Source organism: Acipenser ruthenus, chromosome 6 (assembly GCF_902713425.1).
Source record: "Acipenser ruthenus chromosome 6, fAciRut3.2 maternal haplotype, whole genome shotgun sequence".
NCBI classification, from domain to species: domain Eukaryota; kingdom Metazoa; phylum Chordata; class Actinopteri; order Acipenseriformes; family Acipenseridae; genus Acipenser; species Acipenser ruthenus.
Window position 1 is genome coordinate 11,126,699 of NC_081194.1, and position 22,155 is coordinate 11,148,853.

Sequence of the window (22,155 nt, forward strand, 5' to 3'; positions counted from 1 at the left end):
TTGGACTTTCTCAGGGAGTATAATTTAAAGTGTGACCACCAAGGCTTTAAAACAGTTTGCTTGCCACTTGTTACCTCGCTTTACCATTATGCAAAGGTCATTTTGAGTTCTGCATTTTAAACTGGAGATACACTTATCTCACTTACATGTTTAATGTGCCTGCTGCACATTCCTACAATATGGTGCATCCCCTGTATCAATCAGTTAATTAAAATAATATTATTTACACACTAGAGGGCAGTATTTTGACTGTACTGCTGCTTTTACAGTACTATGCATTATCACCCATCCACTTACAAGCTGAGAAAAACAGAGAAATACAATTGCAATGCCTGTAGTTTTAAATGTGTCCCATTTTTTGTCTATGATGCATTAAAAAAAATACTATAAATAAACACTGTATTAGCCCTTCAGATGTAATGCAAACTTTCTGATGCATAAAAAATAAACGCAATTCTAAAGGCACACCTGAAATAAAATTCCCCTTTGTGAGACTCATCTGTGAAATAGTAAGAATCTCCATGGAGACGATAACTAAGGAGCGCAATCAATGTCATCATTGCTAATGCTCCAGTAGCCGCCTGGCATCAAAAATAGTCTCTGGCTTTTAAAACCTGCAGAAGATAATAATAAAGCCACACGAGGATCGTGGTCTGCAAGAGAGTAAAGCTAATTGTAGCTGTTTTTATCAGCCTTTGATTTCACCGCCAGTACCTTTTCAAAGATAATTGATTTCTTGCCCAATTAAATTTTTACCTGGGCAACGCTGCTCACTACATTTGCGGATCTCTTCGCCGGTTCCTTCACACTGTTGGCCAGTGATCGCCACGCCCTGGCAAACCCTGATCCGCCTCTGCCAGCCCCCATCGCACGACTTCGAACATCCACTCCAGTCCCCCCAAGGATTCCACTGCCCATTGGCTAGAAATGAAAGATAAATGAATACTTCAATGGGTTTCCCATCCCCCCATCACACACACACACACGATTAACCTTACCTGGGACCCTCTGCCTGTGCACATAATGTTTCGTCCAATCAGTTCCCCACAGCTCACATTAATCTTGAACCTCTAATAGTTTCATTATGAAAATTTGATACAAACAATATACCGGTTTGGTTTTGAACATGTATTGGTTAAATGAAAGCTGCTAGTCCCTACACCAATTGTGAGATATTTTGAGTGAAGTTTAATGATGTGAGCCGCAGCTAATGTACGTCAATGACTTTTCAATTTGGGACTAAAATTAAATGGGGATTTTTCAAATACTCTCCCTTTTGCAAAGCCACTATCTAATATTTATAAACAAAAAAAAAACAAAAAACAAAAAATTATATATATATATATATATATATATATATATATATATATATATATATATATATATATATATATATATATATGTATCTAAGATATAACATTGGTGTATGTCCCTTGAACTGTTGAAAAATTTTCGATCCATCCCATAAAAAGACAGACATAAGAGGGCCCCATTTTTGTTCCCATACTGACACCTTTGTAATCAATTATTCTACCTTTTTAAGTATCTGAAATATCCTTTTCTTTTTTCTTTTTTCTTATTGATCATTTTGGTATACAGCAGTTTTCCTTTTTCATAATAGCAATCCATTCCCCCCCCCAGACCATTTATTTTAATTGAAAATGAGCGCAAATGAAAATAAATGATGGTACATATATCCCAAAGGAGAAAAAATGCTGTTATGTATATTGATAATGTTATAACACACACACACGCACACGCACACGCACACACACACAAAAGCCCTGTCTGTGTATTTCATGAGCTTAATGAACTGAATATCAAATACAGTAATGTAATAAAACCAGCCACACTCTCGAGAAGTGTAAACTTTCAGAATCCAGGGGTAAGCAGATAATGTGTTCACTTGTCTCAACCAGTTTCATTCCTTTCAAATTAGGCAGAATATTTCAATAACCCTTAACATGAGAATGGTGGCTACTCCTGTTAATTTATTGGGTTCTGATTACTTTTGCTTATGCTTCAGTAAAAAAGGCTAGTGCTGTTTGAATATAATTAATTACATCAATAGATACTGTAATTCTAAAAAGTCTACTGTACCCCCAAATAAAAGCTATCTACTATAATCCAGCCACAGTTTAGCTTCTTGAGCATTCTACTTTTCCAGAACACTATTTTATTGACACGTTTATTTACAGGACTTTTGTTTATATTCTTCAATTGTATGTGGACAACGCCCCTGCTTCCCTGAAACGGTTTCCACGTTTTCTTTGTTTTTGCTTTACCATGCCTCTGTGTGCTTCATTTTTATGGTGTGCACTTTTAACCATTGGCAACAAAGATACTAACATGTTCTTTTTTGCATTTTGCATTGGTTAGTGATATACGGGGTGATTCATAATTTGTTGTTTTGCATTGTTTTCAATTCTATTTAAATGCTGACATTATTGAACAACCCTCTGGTGGCCAGACAGTGCACCACAGAGCATCTGGCTCATACATGTGTCCTTTTCATATAATCCCCCATGTTCTCTCCAGTTGTGCAGATTATGAATCACCCGGTATAGCAGTCTATCTTTAAACAATTACTGTTGTCTTTAAAAATGTCTGTAAACAACATTTAAAACAATGTCACAGATCGACTTGGAGCTGCATATTAACTAACCATTCAAAACAAATGCTAACATTTTAGTGATCTGGTTATCAGGCACTACCCTTTATTCATTAGGGGTTGAATTAGGATACTGGAATCCTTTTTATACATTCTATCCGGTATTAAAACACATATTGCAATGCATTTTGAAAACATCATATCATTTGTATCACCTTTAACAAAAAGCAGTGAAATTAGCACATTAAAAAACAGACACATCTCTTTCTCTAAATGCACCCAATGTCCTCATCGCATTAGTGAATACATCAACAATAAATGGAAATCATTCCACAACTCAATTCTGTATGAGTCTCTTTCAAATCTCCTATTTAGACAGGACTTGTCTTACAATTCTATTCACTCCTGTGTGAAAAATATGAGCACCCCCCCCCCCCCCCCCCAAAAAAAAAAAAAACTGGTTCTGGCAGTCAGCAGTGCAGAAAGCCATTGTGTTGGGACAAAATGATTCTGCATTGGGAGTAAATGGATATCATTGGGGGTACCACAGAACTTGTGGGACACCCTGCTTATTAAAATTGTTTTCCTATTTATCTAGGAATTATCTATTCTTGGATACAAATTTACTGCTACCAAGAAAAGGAATTTGATTGAGGTCAAATGGTAAATTTGAGATCCCTACCCCTCAGTAGATTGAAATTCCAAACATTTTTTTTTTCACTGGTCTGGTGAGACAGTTTATTCATTAAAGTAATTTGCAATTGGATGATTGTCTGTTCACAACACTTATGCATAATCAACACATAGGACATTATGATGTCAATGTTTTTATGTGTTAATTGTGCATTATTTAAGTAGTATGACTAAGGTATTAGAAAGGAAACAAGTGGGTAAAGAGGGCAATAGATGCCTTACCCGCTCAGTGTTGCAAAATACTTAAAAAGTGTTTTTAGAAGGCCAGAGAATGACTCTATATTGTTGTGGTACTTTATAAAGCCCAAACAATTAATATATTAATTTCTGATGTAAAGACACATTTATTATGCATACTGCTGAGTAGGCTAAATATTGCAACACATGGGCTGACATGAATAGCTCTTTGAACCCTTATCTTTCCAATGATAAGAAGAACAATACCACCAGATAGGTGGAGCTGTACACCCACCAGTGCAGTCCGGGTTATAGCACTCTCTGCTCTCCGCCCAGTGTCCTCGACATTCGGAGCCCCCGTGAGCTGCTGCGGAACACTGCCTGGTGCGCTGCTGAGTCCCGTTGGAACATGTCACTGAGCACTCGCTCCACGCAGTCCACTCCTGCCACTGTCCATCAACTGGGGCATCAGTCAGAACCCAAATCAAACAACGGGGGGAAAAAAAGGGCATACAGTACAGAGTGAGATGGATGCCAACAGCGTGTCATTTTCACTGCAATGCTCAAAACAACTGATATTCAACCCTTTAAAAGCCAGTACTTAAAATAGAAAGACCTGATAATTGTTTAATAATGCACTACATTTAATGGCTGAGAATTGGAAGAACAGTACCTTTCTAGAAATATTGTGTTTCACTATCAGGTAACCACATTTATTTCAGAACCATACGTGGCTACAATTGTAGATACATTACAGTTTATTGCTGCCATTGTAATATTTGAGTCCATTCCAATGTCTAATTTGACACCACTTTTTTATTTGTTCTCAATGAGGTATACTGAATACAATATATTTTTTCCTATTTCAGTTTTTTTTGTTGCATACCATTTTTATGGACTTTAACCTTCTCCTTTCAATCAGAAAAGCTAGAGTGACTTACATTATAGTACCTGCAAGTACTTATTGTAGACTTGCATCTAGCCTGAACTTAAACCCTTTATTACAACCTTGTATTAGTTGTCATGTCTAAAGAGCCAGATCAATGAATGAGCTAAACATGTTCTTTTCTTTCTGCAAAGTACATAACAAATCTTTACTAGCTAACTATTAGCCTTATAGCTACAGCAATTATACCAGCTGTACTAAATACCGTATAACAAGTAAAACATGTTTATGGGACACATTATGTTTTATCAACTTTATACTTAAGAATCGAGTTAGTTTATTATGATAATACAATACAAACCTGGACACAGGGCTATGTTGCACAGTTTTGTTTGTGTTTCCGGTCCATCACAAGCTCTGCCCCCATACTGTGGCGAAACACATGTCCTTGTTCTTGTCCTTTGCCCTCTACCACATGTAAATGAACATAAACTCCAGGGTGACCATTCCTCCCATGCGCCATGCACTGCAAACAGACATAAGCAGACTTTGCAGTTACAAGTATGCGTTTCATTCACAAATAGGATCATGATTATCCAAACACAGGCACTTTGGCTTGCCAAGAACACAGAAAACCCCAAGGCTTATAACACGACTACTGTGAACATGTGGAGTGCTTGATTGCATTGCTGTAATTGCCAACATTCTTTTGGGAAAAGTAAATGGGATAACAATACAGATAAGAAATCACAAAAACACTACATCATTGCTCTAGTTTGCATCTTAGGAGAAAGACAAGGAAACAGCAGAGGTAAAGACAAGGAGGGTTTTCTGCTAGGCTGTTTTACTACATTAGGCTAATCAGGGATGATTTAAAGGGCACCCCACTGATGTCTTATCACATGCAAGAGGATACAGTGTAATCCAAAATACCATTCTGTTGAATACAAAGAATTTAATGGCAGTAAGGCTTCCAAAACATGCTTTTAAATGGCACATGAAACACACTATCAGATACTGAGGCACATGCTGTATATCTAATCATCATATCATCAGAGTGGCATTCAGTCACAGGTTTTCACCTCAACTGGGGACCAACTGTAATTATCTCAATAATTAATGTTAATTATACATTTTCCACAAGTCATTCTTGTCATCCATTGATCAGTGATGTACATGTTTAAATAAACAGACATTTAATTACAGGGAATTTATTTTAGTCCATATAATATTGCAGAAGCAAAGTTAACTATTCTAGTTTAAGCTAGAAATCATTACACTTAAAGAACTTGATAGAGACCTGCAGGGTTCTCCCCAGGCCTTTTTAGCTGGGCGGGCCGCCCGGCAAAGTGGCTGTCGCCGCCCGGCTGAAAAAACCCGATCCGCCCGTCTTGCAGATGCTACTGTGCCTTTAACAATAAGGATTGATTGCACTTCTAGCAGACCAGACCACTGGCACATTGCTGGGTGGAAAAATAAATAAAAGCAAGCTTGGAACCACATGACAGCTCTGTTACGTCTTGACACAACATTTAACCAATCAGAGAGTTGAAGAGGCGGGTTTTCTGTGTTAAACACTTCGAGAGGCTAAAACGTTAAAATGACTGCTAAAAAAATAACCGATTATTTTCAAAGCAAAAATAGTGACAATGAATGCAGGGTTTTCAAAATAAGCCAGCGATCGGCGCAATCCACCACCTAATACTATATTTGCGCTTACTACTTTATTAAAAATATTAAGATTATTTTCAGGTATTATCAGTCCATTTTTGTTGTATTATTGTACTGTCAGGTGATATATATATATATATATACATAGTACATAATAACTATAGATATTCACCAAAAAAAAGCCTATTCCTTTTGTGATATCGTAAAACTAAGTACCCAGGTGCTTGTGAGAGATATTGGGGATTCATGTATAGAGGCTGTTCGCCACCAGTTATGGTGGCCAAACGTTTGTGAGTAGGGTTGTGTAAAAATAATGGTTAAAACGAACAGTTGTATTTAAAAAAAAAATGTAGAACAGTGAAAAACAAAAACAGACGTGCATTAACAAAATGCCCTGAAAACTTAACATAAAGAAAACTATTTAAATGAAGCAATAAGATCAATAATTAAGCTAAAAAGGAAGTGCAAAGGTTACCTTTTTTTTTTTGTGAACTCCAATAACCCTACGTTATCTTTCCCCAGTCAAATCGTAGAGTGCCTAAATCACAGTAATTTACCATAATAAAAAACAGTAATGAAAAAGAAAACACATTATTCAAATTCTTTGTGGTTTTATATATTTAAGGTAAGGCAAGATAATTTTTCCGTTGAAAGCGCTCCCGGCTATAATGTTCTGCTGCCCGGCTGTACAGAATTCCAGAGGAGAACCCTGACCTGAAATAACAGTTACCTGAACTAATGCACGCTTCTTCTTGTTTAGAATGACTTTGTCTATCATTTTCTATTTCATTCATCATGTCTTGCTGACTTTTAATTCAGCTGGTACAAAAAAGTGTAAGAATTGCCCTGTCGCCATGGAACACTGCCCCCAGTGGATATAAGAAATACAGCAGTGAGAAATACCACATGGAACAATGCTGGTATTTCTTTGCATCCACTGGAGATAGTGTTGCAGGGGGCCAGGCAAATGGGTACACTCTGATTTACCAGCTGAATACATGTTTGTCAGTCTTTTTGAGACCACAGGTTTAAACTTCTGACCAAGATGTGCTTACTAAAACAGAATGTGATATACAAAGTGAATATAAACAGGAAGACAACATTAGTAATATTTCAGACACATACCAATATCTGCTGTCTACTACAGACATGTCTTTGGTCATGGGCTAACCACATGTTTTGGTGTCAGATTTTATATTTAAAAAAAAAAAATCTTTCGATTCTCAAATTATACCTCTTGTAGTTTACAATACATGAAAAGATGTTTTTGTTTTCTGAAATATTAGTTATGCCTTTTCAGTTTGATTGTTGTACTGCATCCACCAAACTGAACATAATTTACTGAAATTAGGTGATCCGGATAGTGTACTGTAGTGGTGTGTGACATTGTTGGGATATGCACATAGGCGCCGGGTTTGTATAATTTTTGGTGGTGCCAATCAAGGGTCAGAGTCCCGCCCCCTATACTTGCAGTCCTATTAAAAAAAAAAAAAAAAAAAAATACGGATGGATTGGAAACAGTAAAATGTTTAACAGTTTCTCTATATTGCATAAAACCACTGCCGTAAGAAAAACGTATTGTGGTTGTACTTAACTTAGACTATCTATTTTAATTTATATATAGTATATATTATTGCTTATGTATGACATACTGAGTTGGAGTACATTGTCCTATAAAATTGTATATTAGAGGATAAACGACAAAGCTCTGCTGAATACAGTAACAACCAAGTGCTGATGGATCCATAACTCACAAAAGCAAATACTTCCTAAAAGTAAATCAAAAAAGTACCCCCTACTTTTGCGATGTTCTAATTGTTTCCAGGTAACCTGACAAAGTTCTCTCTGTGCTGCTCTGGCCGCTCAAAAACTTTAAATGATTAAACCAGCATTTCACTTCAAAAGAGCAAGGAGTGTAATCAATATTTCAGTCAAGTCGGTTTAAAGCAACAACACAGACAGTAAACATAAATGATATGGTTCACAATAGGGCTGTCAGTTAAACCTCAAAATAGCAATCGATTAATTGGGCACACACGTAAATATCGATGATTGCACCGCCCCGTGACGGTTTTATTTTAATATCATTGCTGTTGAGTAAAAGCTTGCGCACAGTATGAATGCCAGCGGTAATTGCGCCTTGGTAGCGCCAGGAGAAAAAAAACAACAACATTTGCAACAAGCCTAAAGCAAGTTTTACAGGGGTGTTACTAAAATATTTATTGCTAACTGATTACAGTACTTTGATATTTAATCTATATAAACTAGACACGAGTTTATAAAAAAACGTTTTTTTTGTTATTTATTTAGTGACAGCTGCAGCACGCATTGCAATACTGTACCACCTAACCTTCACTATCACACAATGTGGAAATCCCTGCCTAAAAATCATAATAATAATAATAATAATAACAATAATAATAATATTATTAATAATAATAATTACAAATAAATTGATTTACTTACCACAACGAGCATACCCGATATAGGTCAAGCTGTCAGTGATCGTTACTCCAAAATTGCGTTTAACATCACTGATCGTTTATTTTTTTATTTATTTTTTAACGTTATTGAATAGTGTTAAATATTCATTACATAACAGTTCATTATGAAACTATACACAGTCAGTTTTCTTCAATGTGCACAATTTATTTACAGGCTGTTTGCCAGGAATACAAGTCTGTCTTTCTGCTCTCGATTCAAGGCGGCGCGCTTTTTTGTTTGTTTGTTTGTTTGTTTGTTTACATCGAACACACACACGGGCGCACTTACAAAACATTTTCAAAACTGATTTGCTGGTAGGATGGGACCAGCAAATCAGATGCTGGTTAACACGAGCAGGTGAAGAAGAGCACGCCCGCTGCTTGTCTGGCAGAAATACTGTAGCAAGGCAGGGCATTCGGTATAGTTTCGTTGATCAACTAAAATAATGTTACTAACTATGCGCGTTTTAAAAAAAAAAGTAATTATTGAATCGATTATCCAGTATTTATATCGATGTATATAATGAGGAATGGAATCGATTTTCGATTTAATCGTAGCAGCCTTACAATAATGAATTTCAATTATAGTCCCATAAATAAAGCATAAGAATAAAAGCAATAAATAACTAATGTATAATAATGTTTGACTGCATATAAACCTTTGGCCATGTGTAATGTTTGTTATAAAATGATAAAGAATATTTTAAAACACTACTATATTGGACATATTTTATATTAAACACTTTATTTTTTAAAGACTAGAGCATATTCAAGTGTAGTCTGAAGTTTTAAACACAATCACACCTCCAACTACCCACTGAGGTTGTGTGATTTTCTTTTCCTCAGGCACTCATATGGACGCCTTTCAAATGATGCAACGACTCAGAGTGATGTTTTCAAGTCACAAGCAACAGCTCCCAAAAGCTAAGCACGCCCACAAAGCTGCGACTCGAACTACTGTTCATATCAAAATGTGTGTAAAAGCTCAAACGTTGGTGGAGGGGGGCCCACGTTCCTGAATATTGGTGGAGCACGGGCACTAGACTGGACTGGTCAATGAAGAAATCCTCGGCCTGCTGAAAGCAGTTTTGCTGTTTGCAGGCCAATGCCCGCCCCCTTCGAAAGCTTTTTTTTTTGTATCATTATTAAAAGTGTTTAGAATAAGAAGTGCTTTCATTATTTCATCATAAAATATTTGTTTTCTTTCAGTACACATTAGATAAGTACTTAATTCAGCTAATTAAGGTGTATTTTGATTTTTTTTTTTGCACTCAACATGTGAACGCTTTTTAGAACATTCTGTGACTTTAAGAACATCCTCACTGCCAAAAATATGTCTATATAAGTGAAATAATAGTGACTTTGCAGGAAGAGGGATCGTTTGAGACAGCAAGTTCAACCAGTCAATTTTAATGAGCCCAATACGTAAAAGGCCAGGCCTTTTGGAAGAAAACATTAAAATACCACAACTCCCTATCTAGGAGGCATGAGTTGCAGTAAATGCAGTCATGAATGTGACAGTGTAGCTGTAGACTTGTCTGCTAGGATTTATATGCCCCTTCTGGGATTTAAAAGCTTCTTCTGATAACACAAATGTAAGTTTAAAGACTGCAGTAGGCCAAAAAAAAATCATGCATGAGAAAGTTAATTCCCTATATGATCAGACCACAACTAAGCTTCACCATGGAGTTAAAATATGCATGTGGTGTGAGTAACTTCTCAGGACATCTTACCTATTTTTAGAAATATTCTTACTTCAGGATGAAAAAAAATTCTGGCAAACTGATTGGTCATGCTGCCGCAATATAACTGCCCCAAGTAGCAAATTTGATAGAACCTCTTTTGCACCTAATGGGATTGTAATTAAACAACCTAAATTGCTTATTAAATTTAAAGAGCGTGTCATAATTCTGACACCTCAAAATCTCAGTGGAATACTGTACCTACAGTAGCTTTTAGGCCATGCGTCATCACTTTAAAGAAACAGGTAAGTCCTATTGGACACAACGGTTCTATGAGTAATTGTGACTGTCACACATACTGTATATATATATATATATATATATATATATATATATATATATATATATATATATTACATATTGAAATAAAGAGCTATTCTATGCCTCTGGTCCTTCACCAAATAAACAACCTTTAATTGTTTTTATATTTTCAATCTTCTTTTTCTTTTAACTTGAATGAATGACCACATTGTGTAAGAATATGATATAATAATGGATGAAGACAAAGAAAGACAAGGATATCAGATTTGTGTTCCTCACATGATATGTAGTGTACTGACAGATTGTAAAATGAAACAATAAAATGTAGTTGTTATCACAAGGGAAGAACTGTAAGTAGCCTTTGCTGGTTACGTAGTGTGATACTGCTTATTTCAAGACCAACTGCAAATACATGACGGAAACCTTTTTGAACTCCAGCGTATACAATTGTGTTTCAAATGAAAAGGAGAGGAAACTCTTCAATGGCACAACACTTACTGTACACTGGAGGTGAAATTGCAATGATCCAAGCTGCTGCTAGACAGCAATCTTGAATTGATTCGTATCATTTAATATAGTGAGTTGCAATTTTATTTCTGATTTTCAACTATTTGCGATTGTATTTGAAAGTCACGTCGATGGAAAAAAATGTATATTGGAAGTTTAAATTGTAATATCCTTTGCTGTAGCGATGTAAGACTGAGTAAGATAAAGCTGCTCTATTGTTAATTTACATTTAAGGTTGAGAAGTATTTTTATAAACGTATTTCACAAGTATATCAGAATTAGATATTTTTTAACCATGTGTAATTTTTCTGCTGATTTTCATTTTTCCTTTTTGGTGTGATTTTCTAGAAACGTCACTTGTTTGTTATTTGTAGAAGGTATTGGTGTATTGAAATAAACTCCTGTGAAAGTTATCCTCTTTAGTAAACAAAAATACTGTATATTTGTAAATGCATAATTAAATGTCAATGTTTTTTTGTTTTTTTTTAATTAATTAAATCAGTAACTATACACTTAAACATGATTAAAATTTGACAGTGGGGTCAAAGATTGTCATCCAAAATGCTTGTTAGTCTGAAACACCCCGATAGCTGTGCCCTGCCCTATATTTTTATAGATTTTTTTCACTCCAGGTACCTGGGAACATGAAGCCTATGAAAAGGAGGAACCGTATGAACGAGTGCAGGAATGAACATGCCGACATACTGTATATTCACCATGCAGTCATTCAGAGAGGGAATGCTACAGTTTTACTTTTTCTCCACTAAAGCTACTTTAGCTACTACTGTAATAAAAAAAGTTATCTAAGTTATTATATTTCAAATAATTAGTTATAGTTGCTAAAGAAATGTAGTTACTAAAATCATTTTGTAATTTAGTTCCATTTGGCACTCACTAAGGGTTGACAATGGCGGAGTTTACATGTGGAGAATCGGGAGAATAAGAAAAAAACGGCCACAGCGAGGGATAGGGTAAATCTCATTTACCCGTGAGCATGACGTAAAACACTGGAAATCCACATCCATTTTCACATGGAAACTCACATTTCATGTGAAAATGTCCACAGCTTCCAATCCAGACAGCCTTGGGTGCATACGTGGAAGGTGTCTGGCACAGATCTCTATAATCCTATGTCTCCTACTGTTTTCAGCCATGGTGATCTGCAATACCTGGGTTGGACAGCTTCATTTTATATATCTCTGAGTTAATTATCTAATTGTATCTTCAATTAATGAAACAGGAGATAAAGTGTTGTAAATTATATTCACTGCTAAACGACAGGCTACCCTACCAATGACAGTAAAACAAAGTATTAAACGATCAGACACAAGCCATTTACAAACCACAGCTTTATTACACCAATTTAATACTGCACCTTTAAACAGTTTAATTAAAACAAGATGTCACATGGCACACAACCATGGATTTCGTGATGAGATTATCTCGTGTTAATGTTCTCTGCGCATGTAAATCACCTTTTCTAGTCCCCCATGAAAAACGCGATCACAGATCGCGGTGCGATTTCGCGGAATGCACCCTGGGTTGCAGAATTATTGATTTTCCATGGCAACACGCCTGACTAGTATTCATAAGAACAAATTCAAGTTTTTTAAACATTCCACAAGGTGACGCAGTGAGATTTTTGAATACCTATGCTTTGTTTATCTTGCTCAACCCACTCTTAGGAAAAGCAAACCACTGTGGCTGTGGCTATTAAAATCCTGAGCTAAAATGGATACATTTGTTAAGAGCAAACATGTGTCTGGATGCAAAAGCCACTTAGGAAATAAAACAGCAGCTGATCATGCTTGGGAATACCCAAGACACTTGTATGAGGACGGGGGTAAAGTGTTTTGCAGACCTTGCAATGTCGTTACTGCACATCAGAGGAAATCAGTGATTGATGATCATTTAAAGTGCAATTCCCATCTCCGAAATTTAGCGAAAGGGAAAGAAACTACAGCAAAGCAAACTACACTAACTAGTTCATTTCAGCGCTCAACTGAATCTTGCCAGGACCGTGTAGCAACCTGCCATGCATGGGTTGAAATGTGGTCAAACACGAACATCCCACTTGAAAAGTCTAACAATCCCGCTGTCAAATACTTCTTACTTACACAGGTTCGCAACGGGGGGTGCTATACCATGTGCTGACCGTCTACGAAGAGCACATCTACCAGACTACTATGCGTCAGAGAAACAGAGGATGAAGGAAACGCCAGTAAGCAAACCAGTAGCTGTAATTTTTGACAAAATGTTTAACAATGTTTTCCGTTTTGTGGTTAATGTTTTGATTGCACCTCTAGAAGCAAACGCTGAAGGGAAAGTGGTATCATATTTGGTTTGCACAAAGTTTGTTGATGTGACCAATCATTCTTCAATAGCATTGTCAGTCACGTCATTGTAGGAACTGTCACAGAGTATGGCGTGAATTACAATTACTTTTTAATCCTAGATACTGATAATGCCCAGTACATGAAATCATTCACTGATATTCTGCTTGGTGAAACATTTCACAAACCATTCCCTAAAGTTTTGAAGTTTGTTAAGTACATGAAGCACATGTTCTATCAGGCAGGGGCAAGGAAGGGGCGGTACCTGCAGTACCTTAAGACCCACACCCCAGAAGGCTCCAAAATTAGACTCCCGCCTGACCCTGTAGCCACAAGATGGAACTCCTTTTATGATGCTGTTGAGTACCATACTGAATTCATGGACTGTTATTCTGAATTCATAACAAATGAAATGCATGTGTCCAGGCTTCCCCCTGCTTCACTGCAAACACTGAAATGTGGTCAGATGCAACTACTTTTGCTGAGCTGAAATCTGCTTGTTTTTTTCCTGAAAGAGAAATCAAAGAAAATCCTAACTCTTAGCAGTGTGTTTGAGCGCTAGAAGCCAGTGGTGACTGATGTCTATGACACACTTGGAGTACAGCAGCTTTGCAGCCAATGCTGATAACTTGCCTCCTGGTGTAAAACAAGCCCTCTTTCAGACCATGTAGCAGGCATTTGAAGATATACTAGAGAAGCTCTTTAAATAGCAGGATGGTGCACAGCCTGCCATGCCTTTCTTGAAGTCTGCTTGCACTTTCAACCCCACTAAAATGTGTCTCATATCCCATGAGGGCAGAGTATGATGCAGCAATACCACGGTTTATGGATGTACCAGAATTTGAACTACAGCTGTACCACAGAACACATTTGTTCCTGCGGTTCTAAAAAAGATATGGAGATATGAAACATGGAGATAAATCTGCATGACTTTTGGGCATCCGCCGCTAACAGGGTTCCAAAGCTGGCTGTACTGGCACTGAAGTACATAAACTCTGTGACAAATTCAGCAGATGCTGAAAGAAGCTTCAGTCACTACAACCTAATAGTGACTGATCGGCGCCAGGGACTTTCTGAAGAAACTATCAGAGCCCTCTGTTTCCTCTACTTCAATGAGAAAACAGGACATTAACCACCTGACACACAGTCCTGAGAAAAAGGAGAACATTTTTAAAATTTCTTTTTCTTTTTCTTTCAGTCAGTTTTATTCAGAATCAACACTATTTGAAGGAATATGACATTTGAGGGAATTGAGCAAAATACTTTCAGTATTGTTTCTAGTTAGTTGCAGTTGCTCACCTTTCAAAGTATTTAGTCCTCATAGCAGTAAAGGTTTAAAACTGCAAAACGCCAGTATTTACTTGATAATTAGTTTTACTTTTCTACCTGCTGACAGAGGCCTTGCAATTTTGTTTTTGGAATTAATAAAAGTTATTAAAGTTTCAATAAATGTTTTTGTATATTCATTCTTCTATTTGATTTAGCATGCACTGTAATAAACTTTGAAAACAGCCCTATAAAAAAAGAAATTAACAAAGAACCGGTTGGTTTTAACTTTTAAAAGGCTACAGCAGAATTCAAGAATTTCTGTTGCAAAAGACCCTTGCCACAAAATTTGGAAAATTTGCAGCACTTTCACGGGGGACTACTATTCTGGCATTTCCATGCGAAACAGCACGAGAACTGTGCGCATGGCTAATTTGCATATGAGCTCTGTCCTTTCCCCTTCATTTGCATGACGTCGGGTTGACAGCTGTTCTTATCGAGTAACATATACAGAGCCCATGTAAACCACAAGAGGGATAGGGTCATTTCTTCTTTGGCTTGAGCAAACTGTGTCGAGTTAAATTAGAATACACATGTAAACTCCGCAAATGTATGATCTATTTTCGATTAAAAATAATCTTTTAGCCTGGCAGATTCAAAATGCGATGTAGCTAAATGATGCCAGGAACCTCAGATTAGGCCATCAGAATGGAAATGATTCTTTGTGAAGCAGCTTTGAGCATTTGGATTAAAAACATAGGCAAGGGAGGCTTTAATTCAAATAAAACCACAATGAGTAGATGAATTGCACATCCCTGTGACAAAAAAAACCACAACAAATTAAAAAGACAGGCATATACCTCAAAATAAGAAATATAAAAGCATGAAAACATTGACACTTTTTTTGTTATTCTGAAAAATGAGGTAACATCCAACCATCTGCTGCTAACACTACCTGGACAGAGGGCAGTGTTATTGCAAACCCTCGATTCTCTTAAAGGGCCGCTGCAGTGTGTCCCGTAAGGTGATACACAAGCTCTGGTTCGCACCTGCGACCCTTGACCACATGTAACTGAACATGAACTCCACTGGGACCACTCTTCTGTGCCAGAGTCACCTGTGTAGAAGAAGGTTGACATCAATTAATGCACAACATTACAAACAATACTGTGAAGAATCCATTAGGATAGGTATAATGGATACAGAACATCCCTTAATTGTCATTGCCATTTATTTTATGTTTTATCTAATGTGTTGGCTTTATGATACACACATTGCATGTCTGCTTTTTCTTAAATAGTTGTCCAACAGTTTAATTTACTGACATAAAATAAGAATAATAAGAATAATAGAAATGAAGAAAAACATGCAGGTACCACATGGAAGTGTTATAAATGAAAATCCTTATGTTAACTTATGAAATGTAAGATACTGCAGTACAAAAAATAAAATAATGGATCGACAACAATGCAATGTAATGGTCTAGTGTTGAGCTGATCGCAAATCAATAGTCTATTGCAGATTATGTTATTCACTGAATGGCAGAATCAAAAACGTAGGAATCGATTTTTAAGTAATGTATTATCCACTATAACTAGACATAGCTACCAAACAGACAGGTAAATAAGCAGGGTGGTCAATTATTTTATTTTTTTTTACCCGACGCATAGGATGGAATTCAATTACAACACAAATTAGAAGAAAAAAAAAAAAAACTCTGAAAACAATGATTTAGCATTAGTAGAAAGTCCTGCTTACTATCTGACTGTGGCAGCAGTGTCCTGGGCCAAAGACAAGGTCAAGCTGGAATAGCCACTGCAGAGGACTATTATAAGCTATTATTAGTACCAGAAAATGTATTTATATATAAATGACTTTTTTAATGAGTTGTTTTCTTTCTTTTATTAGATTCAAATTTAGTTATTCAAACAAGGCTGCTGTTTCAGTGAGTTTAGACTGGCTCTGGCAATCCAAAAGTATCAGCTATCTTTATCATAGTTTTAGCTGCTTTTGTTATTTGGTGAATGTTTTGGTCCTGATGAAAAGAACATATATTCAGCAGAATGAGAATGTATTGAACACCAGTCTGAGAAAATACATCAATACCTGGCGGTAATAAATGTCTTTCTTAAGCTATCTGTCCATGTGGCAAAGTGCCCCGCCCCTGTGTGCATTTGTGTGTTCTGTGTTGTATATATGCGTGCGTATGTTAATGTTGGTGTATAGATTGGTACACGGGATATAAACGGGTCTGTGTTTCACGTGTGTTTAAAGTGTATAATTATATTTAGGCACGAGGATGGCACATCACTTCACGTGCAGATAAAATGTGTATAATGTGTGGCACGGGGTTGCAGAATTAACTCACGTGCTGGGATTCAAGTGAATAATTAATTAGTAATTGAATCCCAGCACAACAGTATAAATAGGCACATTTTTAGTCAGTCAGGGTTGGTGTTCGGTGAGTGGAGAACGGGAGAGAGAGAAGGAGAAAAGAAAGTCAAAAGTAAAGTAAAGTAATTAGTGTTATCTGCTCACCGTGTTTGTCCGTTTGTCTGTTCACTGTTTAGTCCGTTTTGTTTATATGTTTCTTTTGGCGTCAAGTGCCGTGTCCAGTGGTTTTTGTGTTTCAAACCTTTTATTTTCTGTTTATTAAATGCTGAGCGCGATCACGCGCCCAGCTTATACCAAACCACATCTCTCTGTGTATTCCTTTTCTGGTCTGACGCCACCCACTCTGGCCGTCTTTGTGACACGTGGTGTCATCGTGGGATAGCCGCGCCTCCAAGCGTCAGACCAGGAGGGGTCTGGAAAAAAAAAAAAAGAAAAAAAAAAAAAAAAAAAAAAAAGGTCAATGGCAGAAGACGCCATCAAACTGCGGGGCTGGTTCCTAGAGAATGCTGGGCTGGAGGCCCAGTCTCTGCCCATAATCGTCCGGGCCCTGTGGATGATGGACAGTGAGAGATGGGAGGCCTATCAGGAGGAACACACCCCAAACACCTTGGAGGAAGGTGTGGAGTTTCTCCTCAGCTACCTGGAGGCAACGATAAAAGGAACAGCAGCCCAGGTAGCAGGCCCACCAGCAGAGGGTGAATGCCTGCTGTCCCCATCTCCACCAGCAGAGGGTGAGTGCCTGCTGTCCCCATCTCCACCAGCAGAGGGTGAATGCCTGCTGGTTTTGCCTCCACAGCCCAAATGGGAGGAGCCTGAGCATCCACAGCCCAAATGGGAGGAGCCCAAGCGGGAGGAGCCTGAACGTCCTACGCCTGAGTGGGAGGAGCCCGAACGTCCTACGCCTGAGTGGGAGGAGCCCGAACGTCCTACGCCTGAGTGGGAGGAGCCCGAACGTCCTACGCCTGAGTGGGGGGAGCCCGAACGTCCACAGCCCAAAAGGGAGGAGTCGGTGCGTCCACAGCCCAACAGGGAGGAGTCGGTGCGTCCACAGCCCAACAGGGAGGAGTCGGTGCGTCCACAGCCCAACAGGGAGGAGTCGGGGCGTCCACAGCCCAAAAGGGAGGAGTCGGTGCGTCCACAGCCCGAAGAGAGGGAAGTCGGGGCTTCCACAGCCCTAGGACCCAAGCTGCCAGCAGAGGGTGAATACCTGCTGGTCCCACCTCCACCAGCAGAGGGTGAATGCCTGCTGGTTCCACCTCCACCGCAGTGGGAGGACTGCTTGCCCCTCCCACCTCCACCAGCAGAGGGTGAATACCTGCTGGTTCCACCTCCACCGCAGTGGGAGGACTGCTGGGCCCTCCCACCTCCACCAGCAGAGGGTGAATACCTGCTGGTTCCACCACCGCAAGGAGCAGAGGAGCAGGAGCTGCCTCTGCCTCCGCCACCACCACCGCAAGGAGCAGAGGAGCAGGAGCTGCCTCTGCCTCCGCCACCACCACCGCAAGGAGCAGAGGAGCAGGAGCTGCCTCTGCCTCCGCCACCACCACCGCAAGGAGCAGAGGAGCAGGAGCTGCCTCTGCCTCCACCACCGCCAGGAGCAGAGGAGCTGGAGCTGCCTCTGCCTCCACCACCGCCAGGAGCAGAGGAGCTGGAGCTGCCTCTGCCTCCGCCACCGCCTGGAGCAGAGGAGCTGGAGCTGCCTCTGCTGCCCGTACCTCCGCAGGGAGTACGGTGGCCGGAGCCCCAGAAAGGGGAGCTGCCGGCCACGAAGAAGGGGGATGAGGTCTGGAGACCACTTTCCCCAGCAGCAGTTTCGCTGCAGGAGTTCTTGTGGCCGGAGCCCCACAGGAGGGAGCTGCCGGCTATGAAGAAGGGGGAGGTCGGGGGACCACCTGCCCCCGCAGCTTTTTCGCTGCAGGACGGGACCAGCATGCTGTCAGCCGTGCCACTACCGGCAGGGGAGCTGACAGCATGTCCAGCCATGGGCCCACTAAAGCCTCCCTTCCCAGCCCGAGACTTTGGCCTGGACTGCTGGGTATTTAAGGGGGGAGGTGGCCGTTGAGGCCATGTGTGCTGCGCACAAGGGGGGGTATATGTGGCAAAGTGCCCCGCCCCTGTGTGCATTTGTGTGTTCTGTGTTGTATATATGCGTGCGTATGTTAATGTTGGTGTATAGATTGGTACACGGGATATAAACGGGTCTGTGTTTCACGTGTGTTTAAAGTGTATAATTATATTTAGGCACGAGGATGGCACATCACTTCACGTGCAGATAAAATGTGTATAATGTGTGGCACGGGGTTGCAGAATTAACTCACGTGCTGGGATTCAAGTGAATAATTAATTAGTAATTGAATCCCAGCACAACAGTATAAATAGGCACATTTTTAGTCAGTCAGGGTTGGTGTTCGGTGAGTGGAGAACGGGAGAGAGAGAAGGAGAAAAGAAAGTCAAAAGTAAAGTAAAGTAATTAGTGTTATCTGCTCACCGTGTTTGTCCGTTTGTCTGTTCACTGTTTAGTCCGTTTTGTTTATATGTTTCTTTTGGCGTCAAGTGCCGTGTCCAGTGGTTTTTGTGTTTCAAACCTTTTATTTTCTGTTTATTAAATGCTGAGCGCGATCACGCGCCCAGCTTATACCAAACCACATCTCTCTGTGTATTCCTTTTCTGGTCTGACGCCACCCACTCTGGCCGTCTTTGTGACAGTCCATTATAATCTAAAGTATTATTTTTAGCTTCTTGATTGAAAAAAAAACAACACTTACAAATCCAAATAATATTTCTTAATAAAAGCAATCATATTGACTGCCATTGTGGTTTTAACCCAAATCATTCGAGATATATATGGACTGGAGAGGAGATTAATAGTGGTAAACTATGAACCCCTGAGGGAATAACTATAGTTCTTCCCGAGGGGCCTTTAGTTCCCCACTATTGAATCAATCAAGAAGTAATATTTTTGAAGTCCATAGCACATAGAACTGTCCTTCTGACTTTCTGACAGTGGCATAGAATTCTCGGAGTTCAGTTAGTGAACATCGTATTTATTTATATCATCGAGTTGGATTTGTTTGAATTTTAGGAAGTCAGAAAACACTGAAAGCAAAGTTTTTATGATGGTTTTAGTGTTTGCAGCATCTTTGTTTTGTAGTATATTTTGTAATTAATTTTCTGTTACGTTACAAAATCGCTGTCCAGATGGTTGAGCGGTGGGTTTGTCCGCCATTTTGCTTTGCTGTGTGAGGAGAGGAAGGACGCTCATAGTGAGGATGTAATTTGAGGGAGTTTGTAAAAAAAAACTACTGACTGTAAGCAGCGTCAATAGTTGGATCAATCACATGTCAAAATTTCTAAGAACTGATTCATATATATATATATATATATATAAGAAAAATAAAAAACTGAAATATCTTGCTTGCATAAGTATTCAACCCCTGTGCTGTGGAAGCTCCCAGTTTACACCGATGAAACAAATTGCCCTAACAAGGACACAATTACCTTACCATTGGCCTCCACTTGTGAACCATTAAAGTTGCGGTCACATTTTCTGGATAAAAACCCCACTGTTGAAGGATCATTGGTCAGGCTGAATCTGAAGGAAAATGAAGACCAAAGAGCATTCTACAGAAGTTAGAGATAAAGTAATACAAATGCATAGATTAGGGAAAGGGTACAAAATAATATCCAAGTGTTTGGATATCCCAGTGAGTACAGTTGGATCAATAATCAGAAAGTGGAAGCTGCATCACACCACCCAGGCACTGCCAAGAAAAGGCTGTCCCTCAAAACTCAGCGCTCAAACAAGAAGGAGACTTGTGAGAGAAGCCACAGAGAGGCCAACAATCACTTTGAAGGAGCTACACAGTTCAGTGGCTGGGAGTGGAGTAATGGTGCACCAGTCAACCATATCAAGAGCTCTGCATAACACTGGCCTGTATGGGAGGGTGGCAAGAAAGAAGCCGTTACTCAAAAGTACCATCTGAAAGCACGTCTGGAGTTTGCCAGAAAGCATGAGAGTGACCCAGCTGCGATGTGGGAAAAGGTTTTGTGGTCAGATGAGACCAAGATAGAGTTTTTTAGCCAAAACTCAAAGCGCTATGTGTGGCGCAAACCTAACACTGCCCATGCCTCAAGACACACCATCCCTACAGTGAAGTATGGTGGTGGCAGCATCATGCTGTGGGGATGCTTCTCATCAGCAGGGACTGGGCATCTTGTTAAAATTGAAGGAAGAATGGATGGAGCAAAATACAGGGAAATACTGCAAGAGAACCTGCTTCAGTCCGCTAAAAAACTGAAGCTTGGGAGGAAATTCACCTTTCAGCAGGACAATGATCCCAAGCACAAGGCCAAAGCAACATTGGAGTGGCTCAAGAACAGAAAGGTGAATGTCCTACAGTGGCCCAGTCAAAGTCCTGATCTCAATCCCATTGAGAATCTGTGGCACTATTTGAAAATTGCGGTCCACAAGCGTCGTCCAACCAACCTGAACAACCTGGAGCAAATCTGCCAAGAAGAATGGGCCAAAATCACTCCGACACTGTGTGCAAAGCTGGTACATACTTACCCCAAAAGACTTAAAGCTGTTATTGCAGCGAAAGGTGGCTCTACCAAATATTAATGTGTGGCGGTTGAATACTTATGCAAGCAAGATATTTCAGTTTTTTATTTTTCTTAAAAATATTTCCCAACTTAAAACCAATGTCACCTTACAATAATTGATTTTGAGTTTCAGTGTTTTAAAATAAAATATCAAACAGAACGAAATTTAAATGTACCATTTGTAATTCAGTAATATGAGAGAATTGGTAAGGGGTCTGAATACTTTGCAAGGCACTGTATATTGTAATGAGCATTACATCTTTTTAGTAATTCTATTTTACCACTCTCTCTCTCTCTCTCTCACTCTCTCTCTCTCTCTCTCTCTCTCTCTCTCCTACTGTTTAACCATTTAACTTTATATAACAGAGCTTCCTGGGGAATGTACAGTAAAGGAAAATATGAATTAAAAAAAGAAAAATCTTTGGTGACTTAAGGTGATCATTATTTTTAATGTATACCCAGGCACATAGTGGAGGAGAAAATTAATTAAAAAAGAAGTATTTAGTGACTTCAGGTGATCATTATTTTT

General features: G+C 39.1%; 1 protein-coding gene across 4 annotated transcripts in view; it reads right to left on the bottom strand.

Annotated features, from left to right (window-relative positions):
- adgrb3 (adhesion G protein-coupled receptor B3) overlaps nucleotides 1-22,155 on the bottom strand; it is a 216,490-nt gene that overhangs the window by 102,995 nt on the left and 91,340 nt on the right. For 3 of the 4 annotated variants that reach the window (XM_059025012.1, XM_059025013.1, XM_059025011.1), the window contains 4 exons: nucleotides 15,586-15,747; nucleotides 4,729-4,893; nucleotides 3,777-3,941; nucleotides 757-921 (listed from right to left, as the gene is read on the bottom strand). In XM_059025012.1, coding sequence (XP_058880995.1) covers nucleotides 757-921; nucleotides 3,777-3,941; nucleotides 4,729-4,893; nucleotides 15,586-15,747 — 657 coding nt within the window. The remainder of the gene's footprint in view (nucleotides 1-756; nucleotides 922-3,776; nucleotides 3,942-4,728; nucleotides 4,894-15,585; nucleotides 15,748-22,155) is intronic. The other variant, XM_059025014.1, reaches the window with a different exon arrangement.